Raw genomic sequence first — 27,521 nt, forward strand, 5'->3', positions numbered from 1 at the left:
GGAATTGCTCGCCTAGCGAGCAAATTAGGTTTGGGCTTTTTCCTGGGTCCAACTCTTCGCTGGGCGAGTGGCATGAGGCAATGTTCGCTAGGCGAAGGAGCTGCTCGCCTAGCGAGCCAGTTATTTTGGGCCGCCTGTGGATTGGGCCTGTTGTGAGTGGGCTTTTGTCCATTTGATATCAGTGCCTTGCAGAACAAGTCAGAGGGTCTTGGAAAATGCTTTGTAATATCAACGGGCAAATTTTGGGGTATGACATGTACCCGAATGCAATTTGAGCTAAATCGTTAGCTATCATGTTCTCTATTCATGGTATATGTCGAATATAAACCATTTCGAACTTTTTTAACAATCGACTGGCGATTATGAAATACATGATCAAATTTTCCTTAACACATCTATATTCCTTCGTGATTTGTTTTATGACTAACTCCGAGTCTCCCATTATCTCAACTCGAGTTGCCCCCAATTCCAACAACATTTCAAGTCCTACTATGAGGGATTTGTATTCAGCCTCGTTATTTGAACAAGTCCCTTCTACTTTGTACTGGAATTTTGTTGGAATTTTATTAGGAGAAATAACTACGATCCCGACACATGTGCCATTTTTATGACTAGATCTGTTGAAGTATAACTTCCACGGCCTTAATTCAACGTAGTTCAATGCGTTGGCGTCAATGGAGTGGTCGACTATGAAGTCTGCTACCACTTGTCCTTTCACAGCTTTTAATGGCATGCATGTTAAAGAAAACTCGGTTAATGCTAATGCCCATTTCCCAATTCGACTATGCAAAATTGGTTTGGATAACATATGTTTAATAATATCATAATGAGATGAAACATACACGTTAACAAGTTTGATATAATGCTTCAATTTTGTACAAGAGAAATATAAGCATAAACATAATTTTTCAATCATGCTATACCTAGTTTCTGCATCGTTTAAAACCCTACTGAGGTAGTAAATGGCTCTTTCGACACCATTATCATCCTCCTGTCCTAACATGCTCCCTAAGGTTTTGTCAGATGCAGACATGTACAATCTCATACTTTTATTTCTACAAGGTGGCACTAATATTGGTGGGTGGCTCAAGTACGCTTTAATCTTATCGAACGTTTCTTGCTGAGCTTGCCCCCATTCGAACACTTCATTGTCGAGTCGAAGAAAAGGCGGAAATGCCTGCGTCTTCCCACTAAGGTTGGAGATGAATCTCCTTAAGAAATTGATCTTGCCCAGCAGCGACTACAAACCTTTCTTCATTGATGGCGCTTTTGCTTCCATGATGGCTTTGGTCTTATTCTGGTTTATTTTGATCCCTTTTTTATGGACCACAAAACCTAGAAAATCCCCAGCCTGCACACAAAAAGCACATTTTAGAGGGTTCATTTTTAGACCATATTTTCTCATTCTCTCGAAAGATATTCGAAGGTGGCCTATATGACTTTTCCCTGAAATAGACTTCACAACAATATTGTCTATATAGATTTGCATAAAATTTTCTATAAAATCATGGAAGATCGAATTCATCACTCTTTGGTAGGTTGCCCCAACATTTTTCAAACCGAAAGGCATCACTACCCATTTGTAGGTGCCTAAGGCTCCGGGGCAACGAAATGCCATTTTTGGGACATCCTCTTCAGCAATGAATATTTGATTATACCTAGAATACCCGTCAAGCATGCTTAGGTATTCATAGCCTGCGGAATAATCGACCAACATTTCCGCCACTGGCATCGAATATTCATCTTTTGGGGTTGCAGTATTCAAATCTCTAAAATCTATGCAAACCCTTAAAGTACCATTCTTCATTACAACTGGCACAATGTTATCTAACCATTCGACATACCTGGCCATGCGAATGAAATTACAATGGATGAGCCTTTCAACCTCCTCCTTGATCTTCGACAGTATTGCTGGAGCAAATCGCCTTGGATTCTGCTTCACCGGCTTTTTTCCAGGTTTGATCGGCAGTTTCAACTCGACTAGCTCCCTGCTTAAACCAGGCATTTCATCATAATCCCATGCAAAACAGTCTTTAAACTCTTTCAGTAACTGGACCACTTCGATCTTGAGTCTAGGATGAAGGTTGGTGCTGATGTAAGTTGGTCTTCTTAGTACCCCTTCTCCCAAGTCCACTTCTTCGAGGGGATCCTAAGCCAGCATTTTAATGTTTGCTGCTAGCGGATCTTTCTCGAAACCTAAAGGCTCTTCGTCATAGATCGCATCAAGCCTCTGATCTTGCTCTTCTTCTTGACCTTCGTCAGGTGGCCTTGGGTCAAAGTCTTGCCCGGGACCTATTGCTGGAGAAACTTCACTGGCTTCGACAACCATATTTTTTACTTCGGCCTCTAAGGCCAATTGTTGCTTGCTTTCGGCTATATAAGCCGAAATCCTCTTTAAAGTTGTAACCTCAGTCATCATCATTGAATTCACTTCCCCATCCTGTGGGGTCGATTCCAGATACTCCTAAATATCTGAAATTGTCTTCGCCTACTATCTCTCTGTCCTACCGAAAACCGTAGTGAGGGTGTAGTGACAAGGAACAATAGGCGTTGTCGCCAGGGGTAAACGCAAACTCAGCCGAATAACAAGGAGCTATAGTGGATAAGTGCTTGTCAAATTGGCGTTTGTCAACATGATTGATAGGGGTTTTAAAGTACCCCCGATCCGCCTCTATATTTTCGACGATGCCATCTGGGTGCCAAGTTATAATCCTTTGGTGCATCGAAGATGGGACGGCTCTAACTCCATGGATCCATTCTCTTCCCAATAACAGATTGTAGTTTGCCTTTGTTTCCATAATCATGAACATTGTGGACCTAGTGACTGTCCCCACAGTCAATTCACCTTGGATAGCCCCGAAGGTGGAACCTACTTTACCTTCATAATTGGTTAACACCATATTATGAGGTTTGGCATCAGTATCATATTTTCCAAATTTTCGCTAACATGCGATGGGGCATTAAATTCAAAGTCGCTCCACAATCTACCAGTATTTTATTAACTGGGGTGCTTTCGACTTTTCCAATGATGAAGAGGGGCTTTAGGTGGCTTTTCATGGCTTCACTGGGTCTTTCAAAAAAATCATTTTGCTCCTCGACACAACCATTATTCATTACATAGTAACAGACCGGCTTGTGAGCGTCCATTTCCTTCTCGATGATACTGTCATTGTCGTCGACTTCAGTGATCCGATCGAATTCTCTGGGCATTATAGATACTACTCTAACTAAAATGTCTAAGGAATCCTCCAAACTAGAGTCGAAGTTGTCAGTTAATAATTCATCTTCGGCATCCACCTGATTTTCTCCGGTCGTCTTACTTGAAATCTTGGGATCTCTTTTGGTGAAGTTTGGGCCATCCTTTTTCTTCACCATCACGTTGATACTTGATTCAGCATGGTCCATCTCGCCAGCTTCTCTTTTAGATTTTCTCCTTCTTTGTTCTCTTCTCCACTGAGATCTCGTCATAGGATTCTTTCCTTTATAGTTTTCGGACACATGTGAAGTCCTTTTACCGGACCGAAATTCCTGGCGGTAAGCCAGCGACGAACCTCTTTCGACCTCGAAGTTATGCCACTTTCCATGACCGTGTTTCCTGCCATCAGTTTTCTTGACCCACTTTCCATGACCGCATTTCCTGCCATCAGTTTGCTTGACCCACTTTCCATTTGATCCTTCGATGCTTGGCTTAAAAGTCATGGGTTTGAAATTTCGCCCAGCTTGCTTGGTTTCGCTCAGCTTCACCATGAGGCGCCTAGGATCAGGATATCTCCTGGGATCGAAAGACCTTTCTGGCTTACCCGCTTGATTATTATGGATGGCTTTATGGTCATCTTGGTGATTCACTCTCCTAACTCCTTCCGGATTTTGAGCTGCCTTTTTGTCGAAGACAGCACTGCACCTGAGGCATAGCATAACTTCCGATTTCTTTTTCTAACGCCTTCGGAGGAAGTCCGACAGCGTTTCTTCCTCCTGAGGGAAGGCGACCTTGTTATACTCCTCTTGTCGACATTCATCATCGATCTCCATGGAGATTTCTCGAGATAACTCCACCATATTAACTTCCATGTGGATATCCTCAGTAATATCCAACCTTTGGAACTGTTTTTAAAGGTCGTCAGTGGCCTTGTCCATCTGAATAAAATTATCACCGGTTTCTTTAGTGATCATCATTAACTTTGAATTTCTAGCGCCCTCGACATCTGAGACTTCAACAATTTCTTTGTTGACATCCTCTGTATCCTTTTGGGCGAAATCGCCAAGAGGCGCTTGCTCGAAATACTCATGAACTCTAGACATGACAGGCCTATTGACAAAATCTTCGGTGACTTCATTCATACAGAAATCATCATCGACTTCAATGAGGTTCACCTCCTCTGGCTCAGTATAATGAGCCTCAGCTATCTATAAAGGATCGGAGTCGATTTTCATCTGGGTCCGTGTCTTGTCACCAAACTTGAGTCTTCCTTCCTGGATGGCACTCTGCACAAGATCCCTGAAAAGAAAACATTGAGACGTTTTATGACCCCAAAAACTATGGTATTTACAAAACCCCTGTTTCTTTCTTTGTTCTAAAGAGGGTACTTTAGCACCCGGAGGTATTATCATCTGACCATCTTTGACTAGTAAGTCAAAAAATTTGTCACATTTTGTAACGTCGAATGTATATGTTTTCTTAGGAAACCTGTCATTCTTTTCAGGTTCGGCAGGGTTTTTTCCGTTCGAAGGCGCTAAAACATTGCACGCATATGGTGGCCCCTGTGTCAATTCAGCAAGGTCGGTCTCATTGTCTTCGAAGTCTGGAACTTCATGACATGAACCTTCGTCATCTTTCCTGAAATCGACATAGGCTACCCTTTTATCTTTGTTCGTCCTAGCCTTTTCTTCTTTTAAACGTTCTACCTGTCGAACTATGTCAGCCAGCTGGGCCATATCCCTTAGGTATTGAGTATCCAATTTATTTCTAATCGAATAGCCAAGACCCCCAGCGGCCATTTCGACCAGTTCATGCTCTGGTACTTGTGTAAAACACCTGGCTTTGAGTAGTCAAAATCTGTTCAGATAGTCATCGATTGGCTCAGTGAATTTTTGTCTGACACTAGCCAACTCTTTCAAACTTATCTTCGTTTGCCCCATGTAAAACTGTTCATGGAACATTCTTTCTAGTTGGTTCCATGAGTGGATTGAATTTTAGGGCAAAGTTGTGAACCATGTGAAAGCATTCTTTGTAAGAGAACTTGGAAAAAAATTCATCTGAAGGCTCTCGTTATTTGACATATCTCCAGCCTCGATTAAATATCTCGCCACGTGTTCAACAGTAAACTCAATAGTATCCCCAGCAAACTTGGTGAATTTGGGGATTTTAGTCCTTAGGGGTGCTTCCGCTTGTAAGATATACTCTGCTAAAGGCGACGTATAATTTGGTCTTCTAAGGCCAAAATTTACCCCATTTCAAACCATAATTCTTTCGACTATAGTTGTTAGGTTATTATCTGCTGCCACATTATCATGTCGAACTTGACGTATGATATCATCAATATTTTGATTCCTATTTACCATTAACACCCTTGGTTCTCTGGGTACATATGGTTCAATCCTAGGGGGTACTACTACCCCCCCTTGGTTTTGTAGGATCTGGTTAATGGTAAGGTCTTCCTCAAACGTGGGCTCTTGATTCTCTCTTACCCAATCCCTAGGAAGGGGACGCTGGTGCTAAGGTATACCAAGAAACTCAGACATTCGAGCCACTTGTGTTGTCATCTATTGATTCGAATGAGTCGTATTCTGGATCATAGGATTTAGCACAGTGGTCAAGGTCTGAGTTAACATTTGGACCATTTCATGAAAGAAAACTAAGGACAAAGGGGACTTGAATGAAAAATATCTTAAATCGGTGTTTAGAACTAGTAAAGAAAAATGAAGTAAACGACAGGTATTATAAAGGATTTAAAATGGTAAAGTAAAGTTTGCAAGTACCGGAATCTAGAGACTGTAAAGTAAACGATAAATGTAAGGAAAGGAACGAAAGGATTTTAAAATTGCAAATGACAAAGTAAAAATAAAGTGTTTGAAAGGAAGAAGCAAGGAAGTATGTTTCTGGAAAGAAAGTAAAGACAAATTTATATTGCTTTGAAATAAATAACAATGGTGTAGACAACGTACATTCTGCATTTTACAATTCTTTTTCACACGAATACTTAGTAAATTTGCAGATTTTGTACACAATTTGGCACACACTTTTCTAACACTAAGACCCTATATTTATACTGGATCGAAATAACCGCTTTGATGGTCCTTCAATCACGTCGATACACGTGGTGCCCTGCATGCACGCATTCGTTCATCCTGCTCCACGTGTGCTCTTGCGGTTTCTAACGAAGGTGAAATTCCCTCTTTTATTTAAATTTTGAGTCTTTGATCGAAAACCATTTTTAACCGCTTCTCTAAAGAACCGCTTTGAAATTTCATATGAGCTTGATCTTTATCCAACTAGCCAAGCCGATTCACCTCCAGCTGGTCGAATATTACTTCTTGGTCGAAACCAGTTGTGCATATTTTCTAATTTTGGTAACTTAGGATGGGCGTCAAAAATATGAGCTAACAACTACACAACGTAGTGAGAGCATACATGCTTTCTTTGATGGATATATCAATTCTACAACAAGTCTAAATCAGTTTGTGAAACAATATGATAATGCTCTTAGAAGTCGGGCAGAAAAGGAATTTGAAGCTGATTTTAATTCGATGGATACAACAATTCTATGTGGGTCAAACTCGTCCATTGAGAAGCAATTCCAAAGTGAGTTTACTAATGCCAAATTCAAGGAAATTCAAGTGGAGTTCAGATCTAAAATGAATTGTTCTGCCTCATTAAGTAGCATGGAAGGTTGCTTTGCTACGTATCATGCGTTGGAGGAGATATTAGTTGGAGACATACGCAAAGAGAGAGTCTTAAAAGTTGTGCTTAATAAGGAAAACCATGATTTCAAATGTGAATTCTCATTATTTGAGTTTAGAGGTATTGTATGTCGCCATGTGTTATCCGTGTGTAGTCAGGAGAGAATTATAAGTCTTCCAGAGAAGTATGTTTTAACGAGATAGAAGAAAAACATTAAAAGGAAGCATTCATATATCAAGACTAGTTATTGTGTAACAAGTTGAAGCCACAAATGGATAGGTTTGACAAATTATGAAAGCATTTTTATGAGGTTGTTGAAGTCGCTGCTGAGTCAGAAGAGACTACAGAAGACCTCCATGAAACATCACATTTGTTTAGCTCTAATATGTCCACAAAGGATAGTGCACTTATTGAAGAAAACCTCAATGATGATTTTAATCCAATCAATAGTAATAGAATTCGTATTCCAAAACATGTCAAGCGCAAAGGTCGTTCTCATCTAAAAGAAAAACATTTGTCATTGAAACGATTGCTAAGAGGTCAAGGAAGCGAACAAAAAAAAGTGATAACATTGAGCTTACTATATATATATATATATATATATATATATATATATATATATATATATATATATGTATATATATATATATATATGTATATATATATATATATATATATATATATATATGTATATATATATATATATATGTATATATATATATATATGTATATATATATATATATATATATATATATATATATATATATATATATATATATATATATAATATATATATATATATATATATATATATATATATATATATATATATATATATATATATATATATATATATATATATATATATATATATATAACATTTTTTTCTTAAATGTGTAGGAGTGCAATATTGGAATGGTGGAAAATCAGTTAGGAAGTGATATTTGTGTAGAATCATCTATTGAGGTTGTTAGTGGAGGACATTGTTTAGATTCGAGTATTGTGGTTTGTGTATATTATAAGATTGTACTAAATAATATTTGAATTCACATGTACCATTTGAGGAATTTGTTTTGTTTTAAATTTGAGGAATTCATATGTACGAGTTGCGGAAAATATATGTAGTTGTTGAGGATAAATTAAGTGTACTCATTAAACTACCAATTTATTATGTATTTGATTTTAGGTACATCATATTTTATATTTTTGTATGTTATTGTACAAGTTGGAAATTATATGTCATTCATGGATCTTTTGACAACATGTAAAACACCCTTGACAGGTTAATCTCAATTTTGTACAAATTTATGATGATTTTGGAAATTTTTGGTTATTGACTAGTGGCATGTGTATTTTTGGGGAGACTGTCACATATCTATACTATTTTGATAAATTTGACATGGTGGTATGATGTTCAAACATTTCTTTTAATCTTGTTCAAAACATTACATGCACTAACAATAGTTATATTTGGTGGTGCAGGTTATTTGGGTGGAATATTCTGGTTGAATGTTGCAAGATTGTAAATTGACTTTTGTCATAATCCAAATTGTAAATGTTGTAGTATTGTAAATTGACTTTTGTTATAATCCAAATTATACTAAACTTTGTTGGTGTATATAATATATAAAATATTTTATTAATGCAGTTACTTCGTATCCAAACATAAAAAAAACATGAAGTTGGTTAATACATTCCATGACGTTGGTTAATAGAAGTTTAACATCGGTTAATGCAGTACCAGACTTCGAAACAATGGAAGTTATAGTCCCAGACTTGGTTAATATATTGCATGAAGTTGGTTAATATAAGTTTAACTTCGGTTAATGTAGTACCAGACTTCAAAACAAGGGAAATTGCAGTCCCAGACTTGGTTAATACATTTCATGAAGTTGGTTAATGGAAGTTCAACTTTGGTTAATGCAGTCCCAAACTTCAAAACAAGGGAAATTGCAGTCCCAGACTTGGTTAATACGTTGCATGAAGTTGGTTAGTGAAATGTTAACTTTGGTTAATGTAGTACCAGACTTCAAAACAAGGGAACTTGCAGTCTCAGACTTGGTTAATACATTTCATGAAGTTGGTTAATGGAAGTTTAACTTTGGTTAATGCAGTCCCAGACTTTAAAACAAAGGAAATTGCAGTCTCATCCTTGGTTAATACATTTCATGAAATTGGTTAATGGAAGTTTAATTTTGGTTAATGCAGTCCTAGACTTGGTTAATACATTTCATGAAGTTGGTTAATGGAAGTTTAACTTTGGTTAATGCAGTTCCAGACTTCAAAACAAGGGAAACCGTTAAATCATACTTGGTTAATACATTGATGGAACAATATTCACTATAACACATTCAACACATTAACAACATAATGAACTATAACATACTCAACACATTAACCATAAAATGAACTATAACATAATCAAGACATTGTGCACATAAACAAAACATAACCAGAAGTTGTCAACATTGTGCCAAATTCTGCACTACAACACATCCTAATTGGGCCAAATTCTGCAATACATATTTATCAAATTCTACACTACAACACTAATGATTTACAAATTCATTCTAGTTCTTTTTCCATAGTTCCTTGGTTTCTTCCTCATTCTTGTAGCCATGTTAGATTTAGACTTTGATTGATTTTCCGCAACATTGGCATCATCATTAAATGGAGTATTATGTCCAACATCTCCAGCAAAAGTTCCTATTTCATCTTCAGAAAGTTCATAAGATGTCGATCATCTTGAATAACCTTGTCCTCAAACGGAGTGTTAAATCTCGCCTCTTTCATCATCCTCACTTCATACTCAAGAAATGTTATCCTCTCTTTGAAATCTTTATTCTCAGCCACCAATCTACGATAATCAGTAACATCTACAAACTGTTGTCCTTGTTCAAACAGAGCAGCACTGATAATCAAATGCTTTTTCAATATTTTTCTTCTGCAGACTTATAATTGGTCAATTCAATACACGTGGAAAAGAAAGCCTAGAAACAACAGGTGTTTTCCCCAAAGATAAGTGGTTGAATCACCAAATCTATAACAAATATTAGAAGTTGTAAATTTCAAATTTTCAAAGTTTCAAAACACAATATGGAACTATAAAGTTATATAATCTATTTACCTGCAATATGGCAGCACACCTGTTTAAATGTCTTTGTGCCTTGTTTTTTCCCTCCTTCAACACAACTAAAGACTCACATAAACCAGAAACCACAAAGTTATAAACAGCAGGTCCCCAACTATGGGTATCAAGTAAATCCAAATCATCCAATTGCTTAATAAATCACGTAAATACCTTATTCCCTATTTTGGGAAAGTAAAACTCCGCAAATGCAAGTAATATGTAAAGTCTAACAAAATTAACTATTTTTTTCTTGTGGCAACAAAGTTGTTTACGAATATTGCAAATGGTTACGTCAGCCCCTTTAAATAGATCTAATGTTTGACATTGTTGATCTTCTTCTACTACTAGAGACTTACCAACAATAGACAATCCAAGAGCAAAAGAAACATCGATCGGAGTAAGGGGAACTATCATATCCCTAACCCTAAATCCCCTAATACGTACGTCCCATCTACTTACTAACTCCCATAATAAACCATCTGAGATTGAGAAGTTGTTAGAAATATTCATCGCCCATTTGAATGGGGTGCATTCAATGTGGGCACGTTGAGTTGTGGTTAACTTTTCATTGATGCTGCTCAAATTCACCGGGATACAGCTGTGCCTCATTCGTACCTTAAATTTATGAAAAAACTTGATTAATTTTAGACACGGACCAACAAGAATAACAAAAACAAATAAAAATTTAAACTTATGTCTCTTACTTACTTCAGTTTCGTAATCATTTTTTGATGATCTCATAGTTTCAGCAATAAAACATTCAATCTAATAACAAAACAAAACCAAAGAAAAACATGATTAGTACAACAACCATGGATTGAAAATTTTATTACATTAATCTAAAAGGAATAAACCCTAAACTTTAATCCTCTTTCAATTTTCTCTCTTTGAACAACAAATTCAACAAAAAGAATAAAGGAAAAAAGATTATCTAACCTTGAGAGAGAAATTGTTTTCTTCGTTCGGTGATAAGTTGAGAGAGTTTCGTTCGTCGTGGATAGAGAGACAGCGAAAACGAAGAGACGGCTTCAACGCGGTGGTTGGACGGTGGGACAACTTCCACGCGGTGGATAGAGAGACGGTGAGACGGAGAGAGGGAGAGACAATTCCAGCATTGTGTATCACTTTTTGAGAGAGGCATTATGGACGGGGGCATTTGGGTTATCTGTTTGAGTTAACCTAAAACCCAAATGAAAATGACCAAATTGCCCTTATTTATTAAATGAATTACAAAAAAAAACAATCTTTTTATATAGTACCTACGGTGTAGGTGTATGACTAAGTGTAAACATATCATTTTTGTTTATAAAATGACTCTTATTTCAATTTAGCCTCGTTGATTCTTTCATAATTTGACTCGATATAAGAGGCTTGTATATCTTATGCACTTTCTACCAATGTTACCTAAGGGCATTTATCTTTTTAGAGGAACCTCTCTTTTTCTTATTTTTTTTCTTTTCCATGGTTCAATTTTTCAATATGCCTGCCAACCGTGACATGTCACTAAGTAGTTATTTAAACTTTTTTTTTCCTTTTGAATATCATGTTAAGGCCTATTGCACCCATTTGCACCGATTCATATTCTAGAAGCATGACAAACATCTAGCCTTCATATCTATTCATTATTTTATTTTTTTGGATACTAGATAAGTCTATAATATTAATCTTAATTTCTCCCTCTAATGTTTGTTCATAGATTAAGGTATTCAAATGAACCATGTGAGCCCGTCCTTAGTTAAGAAACTAAGGAAATACTTCATTTTTCAAATACTCATTTTTAGCCAAATCTCCACATTCAGTTCTCCATGTTACTAAATTCCCTTGCTTCACTGGCAGTTTAATGCATTTAGGAACATTAAAACCTTGGTAATTCAGTTTACAATATATTATTTGAATTCATACTCGAAGTAAGTTTGTCTGTAAACGATATATTATAAGCCATGTAATTTTTTAGTTTATGCATTAAATTATAAGTGTTCTGATTTTTATTTTTTATCACTATATTTCGAGGGCCGAGGTGCGATCTTTGAAAATCTTGGGATTAGAAAATCTTTGTAGGAATATTATTGTTCATTGTGTTATTCTTAACCTCATATGAGTTAAATCATTCTCAATCGTCAAACCAATAAACATGTCAAATAAAAGTAATTCAAAACGGCAATGGACGGCTGTTTGCCCACAAACAATCTTATTTACCTCCTAACATACTCTTCCAACTAGTTTGGTGGCCACAGGTTGATTAATAATAATAATAATAATAATAATAATAATATATGGAAGCACAACTTTTCTAAATTAAGAAATAATTGTCAACCATTTCCTTCGACCCTTTCATGCAACGCGAAAACCTTTGAGTTGAGATAGTACATTTTCCAAATCCTTCTATATATACCCTCCTTATAGCTAGTACACCCCCACAACCCACGTTATAGTAGATTCTGCCATGGCAATCTCATACCTGAAACAGCTACTAACTTTAACATTAATTCTATTAGCAATAGCCACAAAAATTTCCACATGCACACCATCAACCACACGTGTGAAAGCCATATACTATTTAGATAACCCAACTTTCCCTCCATCTTCAATAGACACATCACTCTTCACTCACATCTTCTACGCTTTTGTAGTACCCAACAACATCACATACAAGCTAGAAATACAACAACAACAACAACAAGGTTCATCTTCTAAAGCCACGTCACTCACTACTTTCACAAACACATGCAAAACCAAACCTTCTCCCATAACCACCCTCATTTCAATCGGAGGTGCAAATAGCAACTCCAGTCTCTTCGCATTCATCGCCTCCGACTCCACCGCACGTGCGACCTTCATCAACTCCTCTATCGAAGTCGCTCGCACGTATGGATTCAACGGAATCGACTTCGACTGGGAGTTTCCTCAAACCGCGAAGGAAATGAACGACCTCGGAGAATTGTTTCTCCAATGGCGAAACGCGATTTCCAACGAAGCTATAGCCACCGGGAAGCAGCCGTTGTTACTCACCGCCGCGGTTTACTTCGCGGCTGGATTATTCCTCTCCGGTGAACCGCGTAATTATCCGGTTGATTCCATTAATAAGAACTTGGATTGGATCAATGTAATGAGCTACGATCTTCACGGCCCGTGGAATAACGTAACCGGAGCTCCGTCTGGAATGTTTGACCCGAGAACTAACGTTAGTGTTGTGAGCGGGTTATTTTCGTGGATCCGGAGCGGGCTTTTACCTGAAAAGTTAGTTATGGGAATGCCGCTTTATGGGAAGACGTGGAAGCTTCAAGATCCGAATAAACACGGAATCGGAGCTCCGAGTCTTGGGCCGGGTCCTGGAGTGGATGGTGGGATCGCGTATTTTCAAGTGTTGGATTTTAATAAACAAACGGGTACGAAAGTGGTGCATGATAAACAAACCGGTTCGGTTTATTCGTATAATGAGAGTTCTTGGATCGGGTATGAAGATCTGTTTACGGTTTCTATTAAGATTGGGTTTGCTCAAGCTCTTAAGCTTCGAGGATATTTCTTTTGGGTTGCGGGTCTGGATACTCGTGATTGGGAAATCTCAAGTCAAGGTAAATTAAACAAATTAATTAATCATATATTAAAAACGGAAGATAAAGTTTTCTTTTTTTAAAATTTGTTAAATTGATAATTTTTTCAAAACTTAGAGATCATAAAGTATATGAGAAGATAAATCATGAACCTTCAACACAATATTGTTTTATACCTTTTTTTCCAAGTAAAATATTCTAAGCTGTTTTATGTGAGTTTTTATATTTGTTCAAAATTGCTTTTCAAATTTGTCCTATTTGTTAATTTATGATTAACTTTATTTCGGTTGAAAATTTTCAGCTTCAAAAGCTTGGAAGCTTGTCTGAATGTGACCTGATGAGTTGGATGTTGGAGAAGTTTGAATTTTATATTCAACATCATAAGTTAAATAAGCATGAATGGAAAATTTTATATTTTTCTTTAAAATTTTATTCTCCATTCTATTCATTTCTAAGTAATGATTGTAATTTATGATTTGTTAGTGTGTCCTAAGTACTTTCTTTGTAAAATGTTTTTTTGTATTTTTTTCTGTAAATGTTTGTTTGATTGATCATTCAATTTTAAATTAAGTTTTCATTTAAAAATATCTTAATTTTTTTCACGAACATACTTCTTTTATTTTACATAAAGCACGCTTAAAATTTCACATAAAACACGCTTAAAGTTTCAGTTATAAATGATATAATTGTGATGAGTACAATAGATAATGTCATACCTCCGATATAGAGCACAAGAAAGTTTTGTGATACTTATATATGAAAAATAAATTACTCTTACTTAGTTGTCAGGCTAGGTATGTATATATGAGGTTTTTTAATTTAACGAGTTAGTCAAGAGATCGATTCTAATGCCTAAAAGTTTGGCCACATGTCTTTGGACTTTGACTCGTCAATGGAGTGATTGAAGTGAATCATCCCTTTAATGTAAGAGACGAGGTTTACTTAAAAAACCATGAATACTTTAGTTATTGGTTGAGAGAGTCTGATTTGATTTACATAGAACGTTGTTTGACATGTTCTCTTAAGATACATAACATAAAAGGGTGTTGGGCAAGCTCGATAACATGCTTGCTGTGGAATCTCACATATTTCCTATTCAAGCATTATGTGTCCCTTACGAGTTGCAAAGTTGATGGGTCGAGAGTTTTGTTTACCTTCAATGGGAACGTACTATGATAGTTAGGTCTAACCTAAGATATTTTAGTCCATAGTCCCTCAAACACAATGCCTGAAAAAACGAAGTGATTAAGCGAAGATATTACAGTCCACAGTACCTCGAGCGCAAGGCCTGAAAGGACAAAATGATTAAGTTATGGTATTCCACTCCACAGTCCCTCAAGCACATGGCCTGAAAGGGATTAAGTGAGGACATTCAAGTCCACAATCCTTTAAGCACAAGGTCTCAAAAGGGTTAAATGAGGCATTCAAGTTCACAATCTCTCAAGCACAAGGTCTAAAAGGGTAAAGTGGTTAAGGGAAGAGAGGAGCTTTGTGTGGCGATGTCCACTGATTTTTTTATTGGTGCGAGTACGGATTTTGGTTTTGGAATTCCAAAGGACGTTAATGGTGATTTCATTTAGGTTAGCGGTTAAGTTTCAGGATTAAGGATGATGATTCAACTATCTAATGAATGACCAACAAAACTGGATTGTTTGCTTGTTAACATGTCTGAGATTAGGGCCACGATGCTCTATCACAACAATGATGGTTATACTTCTAAATGGCAGTTACTCGGTCTAAGGAGGCTAATTTTCTTCTATAAATATATAACCATTAGTCTTTGGTTTTTAAGCATTTCTTTTGTCTTCTTCCTTCTTTCTCCAACAACTGTATATCCTTCCATTAGTTCGTGTATCCAACATTTTCCCAAGTGAATCTTCATCGTAGGTACTTAGTTTTGCTTCTCTTATATTTTTTTCCTCTTAATGACTGGGTGGTGGTGTCCATTAAAGATTGTGACAAAAATGGTGATTTAATAGAGCCAAAACACGTGAGGAGATATGTAAGATGTGAAATCGTTATTTTTGTGGCGACATAATGGGGAATTAGATTGGAAGATCATTGAACTAGGAATGTTTGGGAGTGTACTTGTGATAAGTACATCATATGTGGCCATTTCTTCCATATACAAGCAAAGCCTCAATATGATCGATATATGAATAAGTGATGCATTTGCTTGGTCCTCTTCATTTGTATTTATAGCCATACATTTTCACTGATGTTTTCATGATCTTTGATGTTATAATTGTTATATCATCATGTCCATTTAGCTATCTTGTTATTTTGTCTGGATATTTACTATGTAACTGTTATCCTGACTCTGATGCATGACTCACAATTGGTTCAACTTTCTGATTCCAAATCGAGTCGGACTCCTAGTTGGTCAACCTCACCAATATATCACCCTCGACGAGTATGACTCAAGATTGAATTCACCTCACCTATGTTTATTTGTGTCCTCTCTAAGGGTTAGTCATGGAAAATAAATATGAACCTGGCGGCCCCTACCACAAATCTAACGGGGAAAAAAACAATTTAACTATATGCAGGTGCAAGGAAAATCCCGTTTTTTACTACGGGGGCGGGAGCGGGGATGTTAAATCTCTTCCCAAACCCACTCCCGCCCACCCTAATAAATTTACTTTATTACCCTTATTTTTAATAAATTTATTATCCATTTACCCTTCTTAATCTTAAGATGACAAATATAAAAATGATAAATTGATTGGTGATTTATTTTTACTTGCTGTCATATAGGTACCAAACTCTTTAAATGTACAAGGATACTTTTAATATGAATGATTTCTCTTTAGAAACAAGTTTATTGGAGTTATCTTTCTCTTTAGAGATAAGTTTATTAGACCCTACCAAAAAGAAAGAAAAGAACATGTTTATTAAAATTAATATTCATTTTTTTAAAAGTGTAGATTAAATGAAAATGACCAAGTATTATAATATTATTAGAATGACCAAGTATTTAGTTTGACTATTAGTTTTTGTTGCTAGAAAAAAAGAACATGCAATTTTTATTTTAAAAAATCCAGTTTATGCGGGTGGATGTGGGGCGGGCTAGGGAAACATGTTCCCTGTTAGGAATGGAGGTGGGTGGTCAATTATTACCTCTGATTGAGTTTTTGGGTGAGGATGGGGTGGTATAGGGATGCAGGGACATGACTGTTAATGCTTAAACTTGGCATGTTGTCATGCCTACCAAAGGTTCATTGTGCTCTTTCCCCAGTGGGTCAAGGTCAGTTAATGCTAAGTGGGCTAGGGCCATCATGGTTATGGAGGTTCACATTCCCTCAAGCATGAGGTATGTAGGGATGAAGTGATTAAGTAAAAAGTATGGTGGTCCACATACCCTCAAGTATGAGGCATGTAAGAGCAAATTGATTTAAGTCAAAATACATGACCGCTCACAACCCCTCAAGCAGGCCTGCAAGAGGTGAAATGCTTGATAATTAGTCTCTGAACTAGTCTTTGAGGCATGTGTGTGTGTCTATATATATATATATATATATAACCTAGTACTGAGATTGTAGCATAATGCAGTTTAAGAAAACATGGCAGTTCTTGAGGCAAACATCTCAGTGACACCTTAGAGAACCTGGCTTCCCTGAGTAATGGGGTAGAGAACTCCCCACCGAAGATGTAACGCAATATGGCAAGCTTGCGTTTATAACTAGGTGAGTTCATTCACCCTGCACTAAGTGATATAAAATACTTTACTTGGTGAATACATTTCAACTCAGTGATTCCATTTAGAGAGTTATCCAAGAGGCCCATTTGACACCTTTTTACTTCATCTCTATGCAGACCATGCTACTAGGCATGTCTAGGAAGAAGAGGTATATTTATTTTCTTTTGCAATACATATGTTTTAAACTAATTAAATCGACATTGATGGTGATTTTTTTTACAAGAGCGTGTGTATTTGAAATAGGTAAACCACGACCAGAAGATATTGAAGTTGGAATAACCTACTGCTGAATGGGTTCAGGGATGCCATTCGTTATTCGGGTTTTGTTGGTTTATGTTTTGCTGCGTACAAGACCATAAACCACGACATGCATATGGCATTTGCATATAGATGGAATTCAAGAACGTCATATTTCAACCTTCATATTTTCGATATTACTATCACACTGGATGATGTCTCATGCCTTCTACATCTTCCCATTAGAGGAAAGTCACTTAGCCACAAAAGGCTCGATTTAGAGGAGTTCGTCGAGATGATGGTCCATTAGAGGGATGACCCAACTAAGGTTGCATCTGAGGTAGCTGACGCTATAGGTGCTCATGCTAGATTTAGTTTTATGGAACAGTTTTATAAAGACCATCTGCAGTGAGATAAGGATGTTGAATATGATGATATACAGGTTGACTACCATCAGACTTGTGCATTGACGTGTTACCTCTTCTTTTTGAATGGCATGTCCATTTTTGTGGGTAAAAGTGCAAAATACTACGATGTGGTCTATCTTAAGTACTTCATCGACTTGACGGTGATTCACGAGTACAACTGGGGGCGCCTGTTTGGTCTACCTATACTCGAAGTTGGATAAGGGTTGTCTTTGGAAGACAAAGTTGATGACAGAGAGTTGCACGCTATTTACGGTAATTTATTGTTACTAATATTTTCATAATTATTTTTATACATTTGTTATTATTCTGAACCATATTTCAAGGATGTATCATCTTCTACTTTCCTCGCATCACTGGGTGGGAAGTTGTGCATGCTTATACTGAGGATTGGCCAAGTGAAGCCTCCTTTGCACCATATAGAGGGAATAATGTAATCGGACCATTTTGGTTGTATCTTGGTCATACTCTAGTAGATGACATTTCCTTTTGCCCATACAAGGGTCATCACGAGACGCATTTGTTGGACATCATTTCCTTATACTCCGGATGACTGACATGTGGGTCAGTTATGATGTATCCTTATCTTTTCGAGTGAGTGATGCACCAATTTGGCTAATTGTAGACAATTTTGAGATCCCCCTCAGAGTCTGCTCTTTGCATCGTCTACCGTAGAGATCTCGATGTGATACTTAACAATTTCGAGAATCATTTGGTACCAGAGGAGTGTCGTAGGTTGGTAGCTCTTGTACATTGGGTCTATGTAGACTGCTACATGACATGCCTCTATAGGGTGTCACACTCTATCATGACACCAGATGCTCCTGAAAGATCACCTAGGTCATCTAATCAAGAGGTACTTTAGACTAGAGATGACCACACCGAGGACGTTTATGCGGTCTGTTGGCGTATTATGAAGATGAGGAGATCGAGTATAGAGGCATGACTTTTTGAGGAAGGGGGTCTACAATTGGGTCTCGTAGAAGGCATGACTGTCGAGGCACAGAATGTCTTGCAGTACAAATGGAGAAGAATGCGGGTGGTAGGTCATAACTAATAGGTTTGTGTTTGGTTGTATTATTTTGTATTTTTTGAACAACTTATATATGTTCAGTACATTTTGGTAAATGTATGACTTTTTTCATAATTGTGTACTATGTTTGAATCAATTAATATATGTATTTTCCTTCTAATTCATGGCTTAAAATGACCTAAAATAGGTTGACCAAAAATATGTTGGTCTCAAAAAATATCAAATTTAGTGAATAAAAACATCATAATCGAATACATAGGGTATTTCGGATATGCATCTTCGGATACACCCAAGTATCATATTGTTATCTCATATTTTTTACACTAACATTAATTACAAAAACTGTGCTAATGATTTTGTTTAAAAGTCAAAATGGTCAGTAATGGCCATGAAGATTTCAGTGAATTTTATATTTCAAAAAGGAGTATTGACTTTGGTCGAAATTGCTATTAAACAGAGACCAGGGAGTTTACTAGTTTTGGGACTTAGTGAAACTTAAAGTTCAGGTGATGTTTATTCTATGCAGTCGAATAAGGTGTAAATGGATAAGATCAAAAAGTTACTTAAGGACACGTGGGAGTTCGTCGAATACAAAGGCTACATGGATCGAAGATGTGGCATGATATGCTTAGTTGATCGTTATAGACAGTTAACTTAGGATTAATATATAAGTAGCCGTTCACTTGTGTTTTAAGGGTCCGCAATTGTACACATATTCTGCAAAACTCAATGTATCAGTATATTTGTGAGAAAAGAGTCAAGAATGTACGTATGTGTTCCACTTCAAAAATTAAAGTCTTTATTTTCAAGTTATTTATTGCATTGAATTTAGTTTCAGTCATTCTTTAAGTTTCTTTGTATTTCGATATTATAATTTAAATTGTCATTATTCTCAAACTTTATACTTTCGATTGTGATGTCAAACTTGTTTAAAACTTATGATTGACACAAATATGTCTTGGGATATTTTCGAGTTTAATCCCTTAAGTAAAATGAAACTTGTTTTTGTTTACTAAATTTCACAGTAAACAAATTGGCACACCCAGTGGACCCTTTTTGTGTGAATTTATACTTTTCGTTTTTGAAAAAAAAAACATTTGCAAAGTTTTTCATTTAAGAAACTTCTCATTATGTGAGTGTGTATGAGATTGAGGAGTGGAAAAATAACAAAAAAAAAGTTAGAAAACCAACGAGGAAATACGTTAGGAAAATGGTTACCCCCAGAAACAACAATAATGGAGAACAATCATCCAATAGCACTAAGGCATGCACGGTTACTGTAAGTGCGGTTGAACCAATTCCCTATATTACTAGCACGACAGTCATACCGTCGACTACTGTCATACCCCAAAATCCACCATACCCTTCACAATGATCATCTAGGTCACTAACCCTAATCATATGCATATCCTCATGGACATTCATATCATCTGCATAACCATGGTCCAATACAAGAGGACATGTATCATGGATTCCAAGCTTTGTACTTGCACCTAGTGGAAACTAGGGTTTTTCTGCAGATAGAGGTGGCTCAATCAACCAAACCATAATTGGATGTATCTCTTGATGCTTGTGTATGTTCTTGCCATTGAAGATTCAATTGTGGCTTCTTGGTGAAGCAAAACCCTAATTTGGGATCCTCACTTGATCATAGTGTTCACAAACTCTAATTCATGGCCACCACTCATTGGGCGTGCCCTTAACCCCACTTCATTGGTTCATCCTCATTCCATGGTGTGTTTGTGTGTGTATGTGTGTGTGTGTGTGTGTCACTTGCTTGGCCAAGATCCAGTCAAGGCCCACTTGTTCATGTGTTTCTTTGGTTTGATTGGCATTCACCTCATGACCTTACATGTTCATCTCTTGCTTGTCTATGATCATTGGTTCAAGCCCATTTCCATGGCATAACTTCCACTTGATTCAATTCATCCCTAGCATTTCATATGATAATTTCTTCATGCCTAGTCCAAGTTCATGTCTTGCTTAGGCCTAATTCATATGGCCATTTTAAGTGTCTAGTCTATGCTTTGTTATTTCATCTGGCCATTGTATTTTCAGTCCATCTCTTGCCATTGTCATGTCATTGTTGCTTGGTCCATGAATCTTTGATTAAGTCATATTTATGAAACATCTAAGGTTTGTTCATTTTTGTGTCCATTGGTTCATGCAATTTCATCGTCCATTGGTCCATGCTAAGGTCTAAGTTCGTATATGCTTGGTATCATCCACATTTCCATTGGTTTGGTTTTGGTACACCCACAATTCATTCATGTCTATTGATTCATGTTAATGGTTCATTCAAGAATTGTCATAAGTAGGCGTTCACTTGTGTTTTAAGGGTCCGCAATTGTAAACAAATTTCGCAAAACTCAAAGTATACGTGTGTGTGTGTGTGAGAAAATAGTCAAGAATGTACGTATGTGTTCCACTTCACAAATTAAAGTCTTTATTTTCAAGTTATTTATTGCTTTGAATTTACTTTCCGTCATTCTTTAAGTTTCTTTACATTTCGATTTTGCAGTTTAAATTGTCATTATTCTCAGACTTTACACTTTCGATTGTGATGTCAAACTTGTTTAAAACTTATGGTTCAAAATGAAACTTATAACAAATATGTCCTGAAATCTTTTCGAATTCAATCCCTTAAGTAAAATGAAACTTGTTTTTGTTTACTAAATTTCACAGGAAACACATACGGAGATGCATCTTCGGACAATATTTTTGTTCAAAATGGAATGGATATCAGAAAGACAGATTTGTATTTTTGTTCCAAAAAAAGTGACAACATCCCTCTCGGTGCAATGCATATTCTCAGGTTACCTTCTACTTTAAATCTAAACGGCTTAATTTTAATCAAAGAATCAGAAATGCACCATCCTTGGGACTACATGCAATTTCAAATCAATTGCATACAACCGGGATCCACAGTTTTGAAAGCAAGCACACAATTCAAATCCCACCATCACGTGCTTATAATTTTATCAGACGATCAGAAATGCACCATAAGTGATAGTACATGCAGTTTTGATTGCATGCAGAGATCCACAGTTTTGATTGCATGCACTCAATTATTGTTAGTTGACAAATAATAGGAAGAGTTAAAAAGAGGTTTAAACAAAACTGGTAACAACAGGTTTTCCAATTGCTTGTTGGCTCCATTGGTATTAACTAGCGATCATAAAAATGTCAACAAACAAGTGAAGTGGAGGAGTCTCGGCTCAGTACAGTCTGACATTGTCATTTAACTCAGAAAACACAAATTCTCTGATTAAATTGATCAGAAATCGGCTCAGTAGAAAGTTTGACTACAGAAATGGTTAACATACACAAAAGATGTAAAAAAAAGGACACTACGAAACAAAATTGCTCAGAAACAAAATCTCCGGTCTATAAAACTCAAGCATCGGGATAGCTTTGACAGTTGATACTATATTGAGGTGTTGTTACGTATGATTAATCATAACAATATTTGCAGAAAACTGCAAACAGATTACTCAGCAGCCATATACAATTGCATCCGCTTCAAACTGTATTCTAGATCGGAGTTTGAGTAAATTCAAACTGAAACTCACGGAGGTGATAGCTATATTTTCTTTTCTTGTTCTTTCAACCATTCAACAAAATTGTCAATGATTACTGGCCAGGCTTGACTGGAATCATATTTTTGCAGCTCCGTAAAGCTTACCTGGCAGCAATGAAATGTTAACATTTTTCCTGAGTGCTATACTTGTTGAATTGAAGAGCACACTAACATCACCAATCAAAGCACACAACTTATGCAAAACAGTAATACACATTATAGACAATTACAGACATGTTTCACAACAGCAGAGACCATATCATAAATATGCAGATTAGAGTTAGCAACAGCGACCACAATCTTATTCAAGAGTGGAGTCGGCAACATAGATCAAACATCAATACAATAACACTCTCATAAATCATATCTCTAGTTAAACCATTGACCAACAAGTCTTTCTTTATATTTATTCGAGCTCGAATCATTAATGCTCAATCAAGTGTTGTTCAGTTAACTAAAGAACAAGCTCAACCTTAACTTAGACCATGATATAAATGAACCAAGTACAATTTATAAACTTGACATTAGCTCATGTGGGTGAGTGTGTTTGTGTCACTAAAATAACAAGAATGTTCGTATTAGATAAGAAAATAAGTGTAAAAGAAAAAAGTGATAAAATGAGTATAAATAATAAATATTAATAATAATAAATTATATATTTTTGTTACCAAGTAAATCTTAATTCTATCTACAGAATAATTATCCCTTTTATGTTCTTTCTCTTTCTGGTTTTTTACTATATACAAAATAGACAAAATTAATACATGTACAATTTTTCGAGAAGAGAAGTAATAAAGGGCGAGCTAAACAAGCTAAACTCAAGTTTCATTTTTGTGAACAAGTCAACGCCAATCTTTAAATTTGACTTGTTTAAATAAGTGTGCCGTGAGGGGGATATTTCTTTCATTTTTTCACATGCCAAGCCAAAGATTCAACTTGACTTATTTTTCCCATACAAATTTTATTGAAGTGCAAATAATTTAAAAATATATGAATATTTTGAGCTTATTTTGCAGTTGAAAAAATTAGATTTTAGAACTAACTAGATCCCCAAAAACTGACAAAACAAACATGTAAGGGGATCGTCTAGACTTTATAAGCTTTGAAGAGTCCTTTTCTCTAGCCTATCTGTAACTTGGGTTTTTTCAAACACCCCCCTTAGCATCCAACAATATTGTGTTTGGTAGTGTGGCCAATTAACAAGTCCAAGATAAACTTTGATACTATTTTAGGTTTTGGACCTTTTAGAGGAAAAAATACGGTAAACTAGCTAAATTCACACATCACAAGATTTATAAGTAAACCACCCATAATAGGCAAAATAAGGTGAATTTCTTATTATGCATATTACATTAACCATCGCATAATAGAATCCTAGTCATCATTAAAGCAAATAACAGAAAAAAAGGAAATGTGAACAAACAGTCCTTCATAAAAAGAATTTAACTCTAGAGGATTAGACTATCAATTTTACAATAAGTCATAGATTTGCCAAAAAATAATTATTAACTCAGACTCCAATGGACTTCACAATCAGATATAAAATATTCCAAGCAGGGGTAAGATTAGAAAAAAATGAGTGTTACCTCTTTAAAAAACCGATAAAAACTTCTCCAGTGATCCCTGGTTAGCGCTCTGTAGTCATTCTGGACCTGCCAAGAAAAACACAGCCATCCGAAAATAGTTTATGAATGAACTCTAATTACACACAACTTAAAAGATCAAACACAGAGCTGAGCAGCATAAAGTAGCAACAGAGGATTCAACAAAATAAATACAAACACTTACTCACCTTTAGATACTCTGTTAGTAAATTGACTTGAGAAGGGAATTCAGATCCCAGAACAACAGTTAACAGCTCACATATGGTCTCAATATCTATGCTCCTTTGCTTATCCTCTGGGAGTATTAAACAATGTTCAAACAGAATCATAGAGTGACGAACAAAAACATTAAGGCAGCAATATAATTATGGATCACAACAAATCTGGATTATAGTTGTAAAATAAACCCACCGATACTAAGCTTACCTGTGAGGCAGTATTGAAATGCATAGGAATAAAAATCTTCAAAGCATTCTGGAACAATCACCTACCGAAGACACAAAGGAAAGAAATTGCATCAAAACCTTCTTAGGGACATCTGTAATAAATGGCTAGTCTCGACAAGAACACGGTGACTTAATTAAGTATTTTATAGCCGAGAAAGGAAGAAACCTCTTTCTTCAGTCCATTTATTGCTTTTTTTAATTTTGGATGTGTGTCAGCCCCTAAACATTTGAGACCTTTTCGCCATTCATCCTATTCAGAGAAAGAAAGAACAGTGAGCAGGACATATCGAACTCCAAGTAATACTATGAGAAGGAAATTCAAGTTGTTTAAAGTGATGATTACATGAATGGGTATCAATTATCAACCGTATAAGTGGATTGTAGTTTGGATCATGGCATCAAACAGTCTTGTGTTTTCACACAAGAACCAAAAGTTTTACTTTAGAGCCATCAGCCATATTATATTGTTAACTATTTGCTCTTCTTGAGGTAAGAAAACGTATTTCAGATTTTAGCTCATAGAAAAGTATTATACACGATATCAAGTTACCTATTTCACTTATATTGATTCCATTGTTAGCTACTAAGAAATTAAGTGAACAAATGAGAAATGGAACCACTCCTCAGCTTGGACTCACACATGCAGACACACACAGTACAGTTTAAACCATTGCAGGCCAAAATCACTCTCACCCCATTGAATAGCTTTTCACTGCTTACAAGATTTAGAGCTGGATTCAGAGTTCATGGATACAAAATTACTCGGTACTTCATCGATATAAATCAAGATTAACTTGATATATACTTATAAAATCTATGAAAACAAGAATCATTTGATTAAAATATTACTGTTATACAATATTTCCAAGACTTTAGCACAAAAATTCATGCCAGTGGAATAATAGGTAATATTAGTTCAACAGTCAGATCAATAAAAAGCACTGTGTGTGAATATATACGATAAAACATATAAGTATTAAGCAATGCTTAACAAGCATGAAAATGATCACGTGTGAGCAGTGATATTAATTGCAGATCAAAGAAAATAGCGATTTGTTCAAATTGTGGCTATAGCACCACAATTTGGTAACACTGCATATGAGTGTGTTTCATGGAAAGTCATATTACTAAAAAAAATTGTGAAACGATATTTTCTCTACCAACCTTGGTAAAATAACCCTGCTTTTCTGCTTTCAGTTTCCTGATAAGAAAGACACCAATTATAACCATTCAAATATCAATTAAAAGTAAAAGGGAAAAGAAAAGAAAAAAAAAACAAAAAAGCATAGTCAAATATCTACCAAGCAAGTATGAGCATTCTAACATCTGTATGGTCCACATTAACATCTTTACAAAGTGCTTCAATCCCATCTGGGCTGGCATACAAAACAAAAAAGTATAAAGAATTGCAACAGTCACAATTTTGATTCTTGAAATACAAGTGTCTGCCAATTTGATATTTCTTATGTTTTCGGTCGCCACAATGTGAATTGACCAGAGTTTCCTTATCATCATAAAAAACAGTAAATTAACGGTGTCAGTGTCTGTATGGGAACCCGGTACCGTTTTGTCACTGCCGTTCTCGCGGTATCGAACCGTTTTTTAAAACCTTGTATTTGGGGTTCCAAATTTGACGCTTGCAAATTCAAAACTAAAAATCCAACATCAAGCAAGGTACTTACTCAATCAAACCCATTGATGTATTTGCATACAAACCAAACAGGTTATCTATTCGTTCAAATTGCTTTGTAGTTGTTCTCTTCTTCGGCTCTGAATAATAATAGCGAGAAAATGAAATAAGAAACAATCAGCATAATGAAGAAAAAAAAACGATTCCGTTATAATATCAATACATATTATTAGATCAAGCAAGATCGAAATTCTTGAAATTCATCCCATGACATGAAAAATCATAATCCCGAAATTAAAATTAATTGAATTGAATTAACACGTGAGTGCTTTGCGTAATTGTTTCTGATTCGTGATAACGAAGACCAATGAGAGAAGAGGAAAGAGGAAAGAAGAAAGTGAAGTACCGGTACGAATAGAAGAATCGACGTCAGAGGAAGTGATTGGTGGGACCGCTTTTCGTTTGGGACGAGGCATCTTGGTCGCGGAATGAAAAATTGATAATGGAAGAATGTTAAATCGATGAGGAAGTGAATCGAAAGTGATGATGCAGAAAGAAGAAACCCTAATCAGTGATAATGGTGATATGAAGAGGAGGAAGGAGAATCAGGTTGGCAGAATGAAGGTTTAGCTGGGGTTTTATTTGATTTGCCGTTGTTTTTTTCATTTGCCCCATGATAATTATTATTGTTTATTATAATATATTTGTTTTGTGAGCTTTGATTTCTTTTTTATATCATTACATATAAAACAAAATATTTTTTTTATAAAAATATGAATTTAATTGATATACACGGATAGTGTAAACTGTCAGTTAATCACAACCATTGATTTATTTAATATATTTGACTTTTATTTTAACCACTTAAAAAGTAATATAAACGGATGATTGTGATGCATTGACAGTGTAAGTGCATAACAATTAATCTCTAAAAATATATAATATTTTCGTTGACATTTGTTTTGTATTTGTTTTTAGATCTATATTTTTAGTTTAAAAAAACATGAGACATTCCCCGTTTCTTATTTTTAGCATACTTTTTCAAACTCTCAAGGTCTGTCGACTCGCTTTTAAATTTTTTTTCTCAACATACAATTAATCGTAAGTGTTTAACATCAACTCTCATTTGGTAAAGTTTTTTAATCTAATTTAATCACATTTGATTTCTCTATATATGCATTTGTATAAATTGAGTATTAGGTTGTGAAAAATACATCAATATATAGGCGGTATAAGTGAGCAATGTGTTTGATGGGCAGTTTAGATGAGAAATGTATTTTGAGCAT

The 27,521-nt window shown here is 35.7% G+C and overlaps 2 protein-coding genes across 2 annotated transcripts; one reads left to right on the top strand and one right to left on the bottom strand.

Annotated features, from left to right (window-relative positions):
• Window positions 1-12,349: 12,349 nt before the first annotated feature.
• Window positions 12,350-14,068, top strand: LOC127073425 (nod factor hydrolase protein 1). The gene is made up of 2 exons (XM_051014576.1): window positions 12,350-13,601; window positions 13,882-14,068. Exons 1-2 carry the CDS (start codon window positions 12,473-12,475, stop codon window positions 13,905-13,907), a joined length of 1,155 nt encoding a protein of 384 aa, XP_050870533.1. The 5' UTR covers window positions 12,350-12,472; the 3' UTR covers window positions 13,908-14,068.
• An 8,041-nt stretch (window positions 14,069-22,109) lies between these two features.
• On the bottom strand, window positions 22,110-26,916 carry LOC127073426 (uncharacterized). Its single transcript, XM_051014577.1, has 9 exons — window positions 26,642-26,916; window positions 26,288-26,375; window positions 25,907-25,981; window positions 25,770-25,806; window positions 24,772-24,855; window positions 24,586-24,646; window positions 24,348-24,454; window positions 24,142-24,207; window positions 22,110-22,660 (listed from the first exon to the last, which is right to left on the bottom strand). Exons 1-9 carry the CDS (start codon window positions 26,709-26,711, stop codon window positions 22,559-22,561), a joined length of 690 nt encoding a protein of 229 aa, XP_050870534.1. The 5' UTR covers window positions 26,712-26,916; the 3' UTR covers window positions 22,110-22,558.
• Window positions 26,917-27,521: the final 605 nt, after the last annotated feature.

This window comes from Lathyrus oleraceus, chromosome 4, assembly GCF_024323335.1.
Source record: "Lathyrus oleraceus cultivar Zhongwan6 chromosome 4, CAAS_Psat_ZW6_1.0, whole genome shotgun sequence".
Lineage (NCBI taxonomy): Eukaryota > Viridiplantae > Streptophyta > Magnoliopsida > Fabales > Fabaceae > Lathyrus > Lathyrus oleraceus.

Coding starts and splice junctions, on each gene's coding strand:
- LOC127073426 (XM_051014577.1), bottom strand. CDS start 26,711: ATGCCTCGTCCCAAACGAAAAGCGGTCCCACCAATCACTTCCTCTGAC. Junction 25,807..25,906: donor AGAATGCTCATACTTGCTTG/GTAGATATTTGA, acceptor CTTTCTTATCAG/GAAACTGAAAGCAGAAAAGC. Junction 24,208..24,347: donor TACTAACAGAGTATCTAAAG/GTGAGTAAGTGT, acceptor TTTTCTTGGCAG/GTCCAGAATGACTACAGAGC.
- LOC127073425 (XM_051014576.1), top strand. CDS start 12,473: ATGGCAATCTCATACCTGAAACAGCTACTAACTTTAACATTAATTCTA. Junction 13,602..13,881: donor TTGGGAAATCTCAAGTCAAG/GTAAATTAAACA, acceptor GAAAATTTTCAG/CTTCAAAAGCTTGGAAGCTT.